This window comes from Lemur catta, chromosome 2 (genome assembly GCF_020740605.2).
Source record: "Lemur catta isolate mLemCat1 chromosome 2, mLemCat1.pri, whole genome shotgun sequence".
Taxonomy (NCBI): Eukaryota; Metazoa; Chordata; class Mammalia; order Primates; family Lemuridae; genus Lemur; species Lemur catta.
This window is the reverse complement of record NC_059129.1, coordinates 118,918,406-118,931,175: the sequence shown is the minus strand read 5'-3', so window position 1 is coordinate 118,931,175 and position 12,770 is coordinate 118,918,406. Positions and strand designations below refer to the sequence as shown.

At 36.9% G+C, this 12,770-nt stretch overlaps 1 protein-coding gene across 9 annotated transcripts in view; it reads left to right on the top strand.

Annotated features, from left to right (window-relative positions):
• Nucleotides 1-12,770, top strand: part of EPB41L2 (erythrocyte membrane protein band 4.1 like 2) — a 198,700-nt gene that overhangs the window by 135,731 nt on the left and 50,199 nt on the right. For all 9 annotated transcript variants that reach the window (XM_045544357.1, XM_045544356.1, XM_045544353.1 and 6 more), the window contains exons 5-8: nucleotides 11-53; nucleotides 3,723-3,798; nucleotides 7,118-7,336; nucleotides 9,065-9,152. In XM_045544357.1, the coding sequence (XP_045400313.1) occupies nucleotides 11-53; nucleotides 3,723-3,798; nucleotides 7,118-7,336; nucleotides 9,065-9,152 (426 nt within the window). The remainder of the gene's footprint in view (nucleotides 1-10; nucleotides 54-3,722; nucleotides 3,799-7,117; nucleotides 7,337-9,064; nucleotides 9,153-12,770) is intronic.

Below are 12,770 nucleotides of genomic sequence, written 5' to 3'. Positions count from 1 at the left end.
CTTCCTTCAGAACTGGCTAGATCCCGCAAAAAAAATACAGAGACAACTGCGAAGTAAGTATTTTAACTAATCATACGCAAAGTAAGTATTTTAACTAATCATACTTGGAGGTCATTGAGTTTATCTTTATATTTATCTATTTCTACTTTTAATAACATTTATAGGAATATAGAGGTATATGGATACACTGTTTGTAGATGTACTGGAGTGAAGTCTCGAACAATCTTTTCAGTTCTCTGAGGTCTTTGCTGTCTCTACTCTTCATTGGTTCCATAGTCAAAGGCCACTTTACTAGCTCTTTGAATCTAGGTTTCTCATTAGGCCTACTTGTTCCTTTCTTTCAATGTTCTTATAGAATCCCTGAATGACTTCAGATGTCCCACTCTAACTAGCAGCTTCAGCTCCCTCCGTAGCTTCTGCATCTGCAGGTTGTGTTGCCTCTGGCTGGCTTTGTGATATCTGTGCCAAGAAACATTATTGCCACAGAGAATCTCTGATAGGGGATCTGGATACCTAATTTACTTCAGGGCCTGTGAATGACTGAAGCAGAGAAGGTAGGCAGCCCCAGGCAGCTAGGATTTTTAGTCTGAAGGACGAAATCTAGAGACTGGGAAGTTCCTAACAGCCTTCCCAGAGTGTGGGCTCCAGACTTGTCCAGAGAGAAACCATTTCTCTGGGTGCCAACCTGCAAAATGCCCTTTGTACTGTTGGTTTCATTTCCCTACTTACTTATTATTCCTAAAGTGAAAATGCTGGTACAAATCTATGCTTTCCCTATTGTCGTTTTCCTCTGCCTTCTGTTTCCTGTTTTAGGTTCTCTGCATGTCTTTTCTTTCTTTCTTTCTCTCTGAAGTTATTTATCTTTTTGATAGCCCATATCATTTCTTTCCTTCTCTACTCTCGTTTTTTATTCTGAGCACATACCTTATTTTTTCCCCATTTCCTTTCCTTGTAGACTCATCTTTCTTTTCCTTTTGTTTTTTTAATGTCTCTTATTAGAATGATCAACCTTTCTGATTTTCCCAGGACTGAGGGGTTTCTCAGGATACGGGACTGTCTGCGTTAAAGCTGGAACAGTCCCAGGTGGTCTGGCCTGGTTGGCCACCCTGTCCTGTGATTATTGTTCTGGTTCTCCAGTGTTCTCTCTTCGGCATTTATCATCTTGGTATTTCATCCATTCATATTTTCCTCATGATGGAAAAGGGGGAATGAAGCAAAGGAATAAGAAGACACCGATGAGTTATTCTTACATTATGGGAGAAACTGTACCAGAAAGCTCTGGAACTTTTTCCCTTTGTGCCTCCTGCAGTTGTTTTTGAAAAGCTTCCCAAAGTGCATAAATTCAAACAGATACAGACCCTTGGTTCTTACTCTTTCTGTGAAGCCAGACCTGCCAAGTGAGCCAAGCACAGAAAGAACAGGGCAACCTCTGACACATGATTGATGTTTCATTGAGTTGTTTCCTATGATTTTGTTTTGGTTCTTGTTTGGTTATTTTTATGTGCCACTCACTTCAGAGTCATGGAGATTTCCTAACTTTTGGAAGACAAAACTTCGCTGATTATGATTCACATTCTTATGTTTTGATTACTTGTGAATTTTTTTTTTAAGAGTATTCCAGGACTTTTGCCCTTGTGGTTTGGCAAGACGAATAACAGTAAGAAATAGCATTAGACTTTTTTAAACTATTGGAGCCAGTTTTTTAAATGGCATCCTGTACTGTCACCATCATGCAAATGGGCTGAGGAAATGAAGTTTTAGCTGTTATACTTACCTCTTACTCTCTGCTCATGATAAAATGAACAAAAAGAACTTCCTGTTCTATCTTAGCCTTATCGCTGCTATGATTTTATTGTCCTTTTCAGTTGATAGACAATTAGCAAAGATAAATACTAACTGAGTTATTTATGACAACCAGCAACCTAATGGTTCCGATTTAAAATTTGCCTTTAAAACCTTTATTTTATCAAGCTTACACAAATAAGACTCCATATATCTAAGGCTTACATATGATTGATATATAAACAACCCAGAGCTAGGAGGACTGTTTATATATAGCAGGCAAAAAGTGTGATGACAACAATATATAATTAAATTAAAATTTTAACTTGAAAATCACTAGGAGTAGATTTTAAGTGTTCTTACCACAAAAAACATGTGAGGTATAATACATATGTGACTTAGCTTGATTTAGCCATTCCAGAATGTATACATATTTTAAAACATCTTACTGTGTACCATAAATACATAACATTTTTATTTGTCAATTAAAAAAAAGCTTAGCATTACTGGTGCATTTCAATAGATTTTAGATTTGGAAATACATTCTAAAATATTGGCATTCTATTAGAAAATTTATTGCTGTAGTCATATCCAGGCAAGCATGTGCTAGTGTTAATACCTAGAAAACAAATAAACAAGGAGCCATTAAGAAATGATAATCCTGTGATGACTTTGCTTAATTATGGATTAGTGGTCACCTCAAACACGTATGTACGCGTACACAATGCATGGATATTTGACACAGTCAGCATGGTGCTAGAGGCCAAGAAACATTACATTTCATGATATTCAGGAAAATCCTATATCTCATTATCGTGTTTTTAAATGTGTAATGCAGAACTGAAATCTGTTTAAGGTTAGCAGGATTGACTTTATTAGTACAATAGTGATAAATTGATCCAAAATCCACCAAAAGTGCATGTATGTGCACTGTAGCCATTCAATAAACATTTGTTGACTGTTGAGTTAGAGGAAAAGGGAGTGTGCTGATGATAAGAAAAAAGACAAAATGACACATTGAACAAGAAAATGGGATTTAAGAAATTTTTCTTCAAGTCTATAAATTAAATATACAGTGTGTATAGAATGGAATAACTTATACAACTTTTTTGGTTTTTATTTACTGTGAACTTTGAACAGAACTCTACATTCAGTCTAGTGGAATTATTTGAATCCTTTTAGGAAAATAATGCCTGCCCTTTTCCCGTAGTTTTATTATTTTAAGCCATCCAGAACATATATCACAACATCAGTTGAATTTTAATGTATAAATGATAAGGCTTTAACTTTTAATAAGTCATTTATGAACATGGTTGTTTGATATATTCATTCTCTATGGCACAATACAGCAAAGTGTGTGTTTTATATGAGTATACTTACACCTACTCTATAAAATCTGGGAAATAATTTTGTCTTAAAGTATTGTGAAGTTTTACCACACATTCCCTTCCCTCTTTAACACTTTCTTCAAATAGCCCATTAATAATTTCTTGAATAGCTATTATGATCAACTGATCATTACTTCTCTTCCCCCAACAATGTAGAAATCCTGAAATGCTTCTTTTTCTAAAAAAGGGCAGAGAATATTTGACAACTAGAAATCCTGTCATTCAAGTCTTATCTCAGAACTATTATATGGAGGTCATAGTGAAATTTTTGCATAGTGGTTCACCATATAAAACATTTATTGAAGTACCAGTAAATGTTTATGAGAAAATGAACCTATTATCTTAATGGTGGATTATTTATATAATTGTTTTATATTTTATTTTTCATTTTGTTTTTGTTTTGTAAGTTATATTTTTTTAAATAAAAAATTAAATTTTGAACATTGATTTCTAGTGAGACTAGTCTGTACTCTTTGAACATTGACCTTTAAGTTTTATCAATATAGTCATTCTCTTGATTGGATAAATAATCATGATATTTAATAATTACAGATCTTCCCTGGCTGTTCACTTTTAATGTGAAGTTTTATCCTCCCGATCCTTCTCAGTTGACTGAAGATATCACCAGGTACTTTATAGTTGTACTTTTAAATGAACTTTTCCTTATAGCTGTCATTTATTTTTGTGCCCTGGGAGCATAGTGGTAATTTCAGGATTGAAAACCAAAACAATTTTTCATAAATTAAGTTTTGGTGGTTTCCTTGGACATGGGTACTCCTAATTTGTTTGAAATGTTGCCAGTTTCAAAAATTTTATTCACTTTCTTTAACTTCTTTATTTATATTTGAGTAATGAAAATTTTAAAAGTGATATTATTGGCAACTTTGTTTCCTATGTTATGCTTTAAAAAGTCACTGATATTTAATACTTCAGATGTTAATACTGATTATTTTTTTGTATAACTTATGTGCCTCTGTACTAATCTCATATTACAAAGATGAGATAAAGGTAGAATAATGAAATTATTTTTAAAAGCCAATGAACTAATAGTTTTTTTGTCTCCTGACCTCATCAAAACCACCAAAGTAACAAAAGTAGGCTTTCTCAAATAGAGTTAATAGCTATTTCATTTTTATATTCTCTGAGATTGTATGGGCTGTAAGAATGTACGCTTAAATTGCAAATAAAGGATTCAGTTTAGGAGCAAGAGAACATTTACTGATTATGAGTATTTGGTAACTAAGGAACATTGTGAATCAATAAGTACCTTGAAATCTTAGCCTTATTAGATTGGGTACCAGTGATAGGATTTCTTAGCTTTGGTAAGAATAAGCGTAAAGAGTGTTTTCTTTTTTTGTAAGGGTGATTTTTATATACAGTATATACAGCCTTTTAAAAGGCTGTTTATGTGGCCAAGGACAACTGTGTGCAGTGTATGTACTTTTGGGAAATCAGAGGGTCTTACTGAAAGACTCTGCTTATCTTTGCTTCTTTGTCTTTGATGCTCTGCTAGGGCAGTTTTGTTGTCAGACATCAAGTTATAGAGGTGCTTAAAAGAGTGCATAATGACCATGTGAAATAGGAATGATAGAGATTTCTTTCCAATATTGGATAAATGGCAGGCCTTTTTCTTCCTCTACTACTTGTTGCTGAATAGGAATGTACTAATTCAATTCTGATTGAATTAGCTTCAGCTAGTAAATAATAAATAGTAGCTTTTGTAACTGCACAGTGAGCTGCCTAGAGCATAAAACCTGACTGGTTGGCACGTGTAGGATGCAGAGCTTCACCGCAGGAGTGCCTGGAGTGCCTTTGAACTGTGCATGTAATTGGGGCTTTGTGACCTAACGCCCTCTCTGTACACATGCTCTTTCTTGCAGTAATTTGTTTTGGGGATGATAATCCTTTAGTGATTGCAAGTTTATAGCATCAGTAAGTGCTTTAGTTTTCTGTATAAATGGAGCTTGAACAGTCTGCCTGTTTGTAGTGGAAGGAATGATAACGTCTGCTAAGCTAACTAAAGGTCTTAGTGGTGCAGCTTGAGACCAGCCACCTGCCTGTACTTGTGGCCTGGCAGTTTCAGTATCACAGGTGAAATATTCACCATGACTTGAGTTAACATTTAGAAGACAAACATTTTGAGGAGTGCAAAAATGCTATTTGGAATAAGGTTTGAAGAATGCTTCGTAGTGCTGTGTGAAGAAGATGGAGTTGGGAAATTCAGGAAGCTCTTGCTATTTTTGTTTGAAGTTATTAGGGCTTAGACTTAGGCTTTGAAAACAGGGGAAAGGACCAATGTGAAAAGTAGAGACAATAATATAAAAAGGAGCAACAAGATGGAATCCTTTGTGTTTAGGTTGTAAAAGTATTAGAAAATGTGGAGAACTAGCACTATTACTGATTAGAGAATTTGAAGATAATCTGGAGCCATAGTTTAAAATTTAGTTTTCTAAAGTACGATTATGCTCATGTTGTTCTGCGGGTCAAGGAAACCTAATCCTCCTTAAAAAGAGAGCTCCTGCAATGCATGAAATACCCAAATGTAGTGACAGTGAGAAGACTTCCATTCTCGCAGAAAATTATTTAGTGTTTGCCATGCAACAAGTACTTTGCTAACTGGGGGACTGTGATGATGGTAAGCAGAGTCCCTGCCTAGTGATAGATTTTGGGTGGGAATCCAGGTATAACTGAACTGACCTGGAACCATGTGCTGGCTTGTGCTCTCTGACCCAACCACGATGGGATGAGGCCTGGACCAGAGGCCAGCACCCCCATTTGATCATGTCAGGGAAAGAACAGAAAGAGGATTGGGTTTAAAGAGGCCAGGCCAGGCAGAAATGTCCATGGGAAGAATGTCCACGGGAAGAAGGTGGTCAGCCACCGAAAGGAATGGTGGTCTCCAAATGATCTTCAAGAATGAGGGCACTGCCATTGATTTCAGAGGGATGGGTGGTGACCTTAGACAAGTGGTGAAATTCGAGAGTGGAAATCAGGTTTTAAAATGTCACCAAAAGGAATTCATAGTGGGGCCGAAAAGAAAAATACCCCCATGGACTCTAAATCTCATGTTTCTGCATGTTACTTAGTGGAAAACAGAAATTCTTTTATATCTATATAGTAAACCACTTGGAACATTAAATGAGAATATTATTATTATAGCCAAAAATTATTATAGCTGCCTAAGCTATTAATTCCCAGGCATCATGCCAGGTATCTTATTTATATTATCTAATTTTTATCCTTACTTTCAAAAGGAGGTAAAGTTCTTCTTATCTCACAGATAGGAAATTCACCTGAGGCAAGTAAATTAACTGGCACTGGGTCACATAGAGTCAACTCTTCCTGGCTCCAAATGCCATGCTGTTTCTATTAAACTGAGCTAGCTGCCTGTTTAGATACAGAGTAAGTGGACAAGTAAGGGCTTCAACGTAGATATTTACTTATAATTATTAAAGTTCTTTCAGAAAAGGAGAAATTAGTATGAAGTGTAGGTAGAGATGATAAAAGGGAGCTAACCTTAGCTTTTTCTGGCAAATGATTGTAGTTATTTTAAAAATTTCATTAATCTTTACAACTTTTGAGGGGCATGCTAATTTTTATTAAAATTTTAAATCCAAGGAATTTAACTGATTGAAATTTTTACTTCAGTCACAAAACTCTTTATTATGGTAGTAATCATAGACTATTACCAGAATTATCAGAATGGCAGTTTAGACTTTTCATCCTATTAATTAGCCTTCTGGACTCAGTTTCCATAAATAAGCCACAGGTTTAGGAGCCCAGGGAGCAAGGTGAGGCTTCTTAGAGAAGACTGGTTTTGCTGTGGAAACAAAGAGTGCCTATATTGTATGTTTGTTTTCAAAGGGATGTTAGCATTTAAGGATTGTAAGTGCTGCAATCTTAACTAACTGTTGTCCTCTGACCCTTTCTCCCTCTGTTCCTCACAGATACTTGTTGTGCCTTCAGCTCCGGCAGGACATTGCCTCTGGCCACCTGCCCTGCTCCCTTGCAACTCATGCCCTCCTGGGATCCTACACACTGCAGGCTGAGCTTGGAGACTATGACCCAGAAGTGCATAGCGACATTGACCTCAGCGAATACCAGTTTGCCCCCACACAGACTAAGGAGCTGGAAGAGAAGGTGATAGAGCTGCACAAAACCCACAGGTCTGTTGCCTTGCTTCCTAAAGAGAGAATGGCCGTGGTAGATTTAAGTAGCATCTCTTGTAACACTTGCTAGACATTTGAGCATAGTTTTGGGGATTATCCAGTTTTCCTTTTGGAGCCTCACCGAGCACTGATCAAGACAGCTTGTACCCCCTGAGAATCCTTTCATTGTTTTTATGACTGTAATACGAGGACCTTTGCTCATGAGAGTAAATGCTTCATTTATTGGATAAATGTACTTTTCCCTAAGATATCTCCTTTTCCTTACCCCCGATCCCTTAATATACATGCTGGAAAAATAAATATACCCACATACACAATTGGCATTTACTTTGTATTTCTTCTGCCTTTTAATTGTTTTTATCACTATGTTTGATAAGAAAGCCAGGGAGATAATGAAGCATTGGGGTTTGAATTAGAAATGTAGGTGGTGATGGATGTAGGAATAGTAACAGAAATGTGCAGGTGGGGCCAAGTGTGGCCACTCACACTTGTAATCCTAGCATGCTGGGAAGCCAAAGTGGGAGGGTCACTTGAGGGTCCAGAGTTTGAGACTAGCCTGAGCAAGAAGGAGACCCCATCTGTGCAAAAATAGAAAAATAAGTCATGCGTGGTGGCACATGCCTGTGATCCCAGCTACTGGGGAGGCTGAGGCAGGCAGGAAGATCACTCAAGCCAAGGAGTTTGAGGTTGCAGGGAGCTATGAGGCTGCCACTGCACACTAGCTGAGGCAACAAAGTGAGACTCTGTCTCAAAAACAAACAAAAAAACATCCCAGAAATGTGCTGGTGGTTCCACTATCTACAGAAGATGATCCTTTGTCTTACTGAAGGATTACTTAAATTACTTAAGTAATAAAATACCATACTATACTTCGGGAACTTTTATATCTGTGTGAAAAGAAAGTGGATTTTTACACAAGTTTTTATAACCCTAGCTACAAAGTTGTAATTTGTTCTGTATTGAAAAATTGTAGTTTTATAAAATATTTACTAAATGATCTGAGAGGAACTTTCAAAGATTAGGTTTTAAACAGGCCACATTCATTGACTTTTCTTTAAACAATGCGATATTTCACTCTAAATATTTTCTTATTAATGTCATTTAAATTTTACTAACCAGGCATTTATTGTATAATTCTAATATGAAATGGAAGGTACTGAAATACCTTGGGGAATATGAAGATTAATGGGACATGGTCTTGTTTTCTAGGAGCTTAGAACTGTTTAGTTAGTGATAAAGATAGGAATGGAAATAATTTTAGTATGGACAGAATGTGATATGTGCTATCTATCATAAGGGTAAAGTCAAATGCAAGTAATTGTGATCTTTCTTACAATCAATCCTAGCAAAATAAAAGGAGTGAGAATTTGTCTCAGAAAGATGAAATCACTGTTTTTTATTCTCAGTTAACTTAGGTTATACCTATTATTGCTGTGGCTTTTTTTTCCCCAGTGAGAATAATAAAAATCAACTCTTTAGGACAAAAATGGTAAGGGTGGAAATACACACCTCATTACAATTAGCACGTTTAGATTGGAGGATCTTAAGAGAAAATTACTAGAGGTTGAAAGTTGAGTCTTTTTACCTGTTTGCTATTCTTCTGCCAGCTTAGCTGGGTTACTTGCTCTATCCCAAACTCTCTAAGCTTAGACACCCTTTCCCTCATTTTGACCACATTTGCTTTGCGCCCGCCAATAAGATAATACTGTTTCTTTTGATTCTCAGGGGCTTATCTCCAGCACAAGCTGATTCTCAGTTCATAGAAAATGCAAAGAGACTTTCCATGTATGGTGTTGACCTACATCATGCCAAGGTACTGTCAACGTAACGGAAAGTAGCATCATTCCAGTCTGTTCACTGAAGTTTTGAGAGGGCTCCAGTTTCAGAATAGCCTAGTTCACTTTTGGGAAAAGGCTGTTTGCCTTCACTTGAGAGAGGGTCTCTGTAATATTTCTTTGACTACTTATGGGGTTTATGGTCATGGGAGGAACCATTAATTCTCCCCTTACTTCTTTTTCCAGTCTTTTTAATTAATACTTTTCATGGATACTTACCATAAGACACACCTTGTCAGCCGTTTTACCCCTTACCCTGTTTTATTCCCAATAACTGGTGTCCCAGTTTCTGCTAGGCCAAGTGCCGTGTCTGTCCCAGCTCCCTCTCCCACCTTTCTATTGAGCGAGGAGAGCAGATCTTAGCAGCCACAACAGGGCAAAAGTGGCATGGTTATGACCACTTCCAAAAAGCTTCTGGTTTGTGATGAGCCCTAAACTTGGGCTTTTTCCTGTAGGTCTGTTTTGGACTTTGTGAAAGATAAAGTAGGCTGGCACCTTCAGTCTAATTTGAGTCATGGTAAACTAATGGAATAATGGACATATGGAGAGCTGATCATGATCATGAAAGACACAATCCCGAATACCATAGTCCTGAAAAATCAAAATCCTGAAAATAAAATTCCTGAAAAAATACTTTAAAAAAATTTTTTAAAGACACTTATTTACATTTTTAAAAGGGGATTCATTTGAGAAATATAAAAACATGCCAGAGCACTACACACAATAAAATAGGCAATGATGTACACATTTTTGCCAGCATACTCAAGTATGCTAGTGACAGTCACATGGATATAATAACAGTTATGACTAGATGAACACTGTTCATAAAGAAATAGGTCAGAAAGTGAAACCTGTAAATGCATGTTAGTATGGTTGGTTGCTAACAAACATCACCGACTTCATGATCCTAGCTTAGATAATTACATAGTGGGGAGAGTCAAGGAGGAGGATGGAAGGCAAAGTGAAAGACGGATTTGGTTTTGAAAAATGTGTCCACAGTGAACTCAACATACTGAGAAACCCACAGTTGCTGCTTTTAAAAGACACTGCCAATCTCTAGGTACAGTTTAGAAGCCCAGGTTATATGATTTAGGAAATCTCTAGGAAAGCCCCCGCCTCGAAGATAGCTTTCCTCCCTAAGCCTCAGATAAGTAATTCTTGCATGTTCATAGTGAAAATAGAGGCAAATAGAAGAAAATAAAAGTCACTTAAATCTCTTTATGCAGAAATAAGCACTGTGAATATTTTGATACATTTTCCTTCTGTTTTTTTTTTTTTTTTTTTTTTTAAGATCTTTGAGCAGTTGAATTCTCATGCCTTTCTAAAAGGGGGTCATACTACGAATATCATTTTTGTTAGGGATTTTTCTTTTTTTTAACTCTTTTTTTTAACTATTACAAACATTTTTCCATGTCAGTAAATAGTGTCCAGCAGCATCATTTTTAACTATTAGATGCCTTTAATTTTTAAAGGTACTTTCACAGACACCATCTCATTTAAAATTTAAATATTTTTATTTTACAGCTGTATAGACCAGAGTACAGAGAATGGCTTGCTTAAAGCCATATATTGTTAAGCAGTCCCATCTGCCTGATACCTTCTGATAAATCCCTCTAGGAGGTGAAACAGATCGTCCTAACATTTGACTGTTTTTCAGGTCATTTTCTATATGATGGGGACAGGCTGGGTTAGCAAGAAACAGAAATAAGGGAGGAAGGAGAGAATAGATTTGGGACCAAAAAGACCTCCCAAGCCCATCTCTCCTTCTCTCTCTTTTTTTAAAAATTTAAATCCACGTTTCATTCTTTCAGATTTTTAACAATAATACACAACTTTTAACATAAAGATAGTGAAATCTCAAGGATAAGGAGGCTAAATCCTGCTATTCTTGCCACATATAAATCTTGCATCTCTCCGCCTTGTTGATCATTAGTTAGAAACCAGTTCTTAGATGGCAGTGTTGCAAGGCTTTGGAAGTCTTGTTTTTAAATGTTACGTCTTAGAAAACTAAAAAGTTATGGGCTGTATTATAAGTATAATGTCAGTTCTTGCTGTGTAGTTAGGAACAGAACACTGAAAAAATTCAAAGTAACCTTCACTCTGTTTATTATCTGATTGACTTATTAGATAATATCTGAGAAGTAAGATATTTGTAGCTTATTGAAAAGATTATGTGTAGCAATTGAAAGGAGGTTTTCATGTAGTTTAAGGTTTTGTGCCTTTATATTGCCTTGAGATCAGATTTATTTATTTTTTTATTAGAGGGTTTCTTAATGGTACATTCATGTTAGGATGAGTTGAATAAAAGGACTCTTGGCAAAGGTGCAGGAAAACCACAACACCCGTGGTCCCCCTGGGCTAGTGTCAGCAGCTCTCTTAACCTCTCTGTTCTGAAGGAGGACGGGCAGACTGGGTACCTGAACCCAAAAGGACAGATCTGTGTAGAGATGTCTGTCTGGAGAGGAGGCATTAAAGAGGGACACAGCCAGCCCGATGCGACCATGCAGGGAGGGAATCTGGGTATGAAATACCCTGACCTCCCTTCCCTTCTTCTCCACGATCTTTTGCGAGAACCTCCACGTACCAAACCCATTTGGAAGCCAGTTGTCATGGGATCCTGTTGCTATCCATATGGGGCAGCTTCCCAGGCCAGGGAGCAAGGCAGAGAAGAAGGTGTTCCTTTTTATTACTTTATTTTTCTGCCTCTGTTGCTGAGTGGCATAACTCAGATACAGAGGGTTAGGGCATGCTTGTTCCCTTTCACTTCCTACCCTTCATCTTTAATTTCTACTCAAACAAATACTGATAATCCTAAAACAGTTATGTAGAACACCACCAAAGTCAACCGATTTACTTGAATCTGGGTTGTGTTTGTATTTAAGTCAGATAAAATAGCTTCCTTGTCCTGTCCAAAGATTGCTTCAGACTAGAGATGTCTTGTTCAATGTTTCAAACGCGGTTGCCTCCTTGCTTGTGGTGAGAACACGCCGTCTCGGGCAATCTTCCGCCTTGCTCCCTGTGGCCACGGGCAGTGATGTTTTGGCAAACACACCGTGTGGGGCTGGCGCCAAGTTGCTTGGGCACCTGCGCCTGATTCATCCCAGCTTTTTATTCTATTCCTAGAGAGAGTTGTGGCTGCCAGGGTAAGGGTGGGTAAAGCAATAGATTAGATTTTTTAAAACCTGCTCAGGTTGACCTAATGCAATTTTATTTGTGTGTATCAATTATTCAGGTATCACAGCAGAGAAAACAATTGACATCAATTACCTAGTACTGTACCTTTATTTTTAAAAAAACTCTTATAAATTGTGTTGAATTATTCTTAGTAATAAGGCACTCAAAATATTACGCTTTTGTCGAATTGAGACTTAGACTGAATATGGTGTTTGTTTCAGCATTTTTTTTTGTGAGAATTTGTCTCGTGTGGTTAATGATCTCTGAGAATGTGAATGTATTTGAATAGTATTCTTCAGTTTCATATATCTTGAATGACATCCAGTTCTTCCCTTAAACAATGATTTGTGTATTTTGAATGTCGTGCATCTTAGATCTTCAACTCCACTTGAAATCTGAGGAGACAATTTTTCACTTTGGCC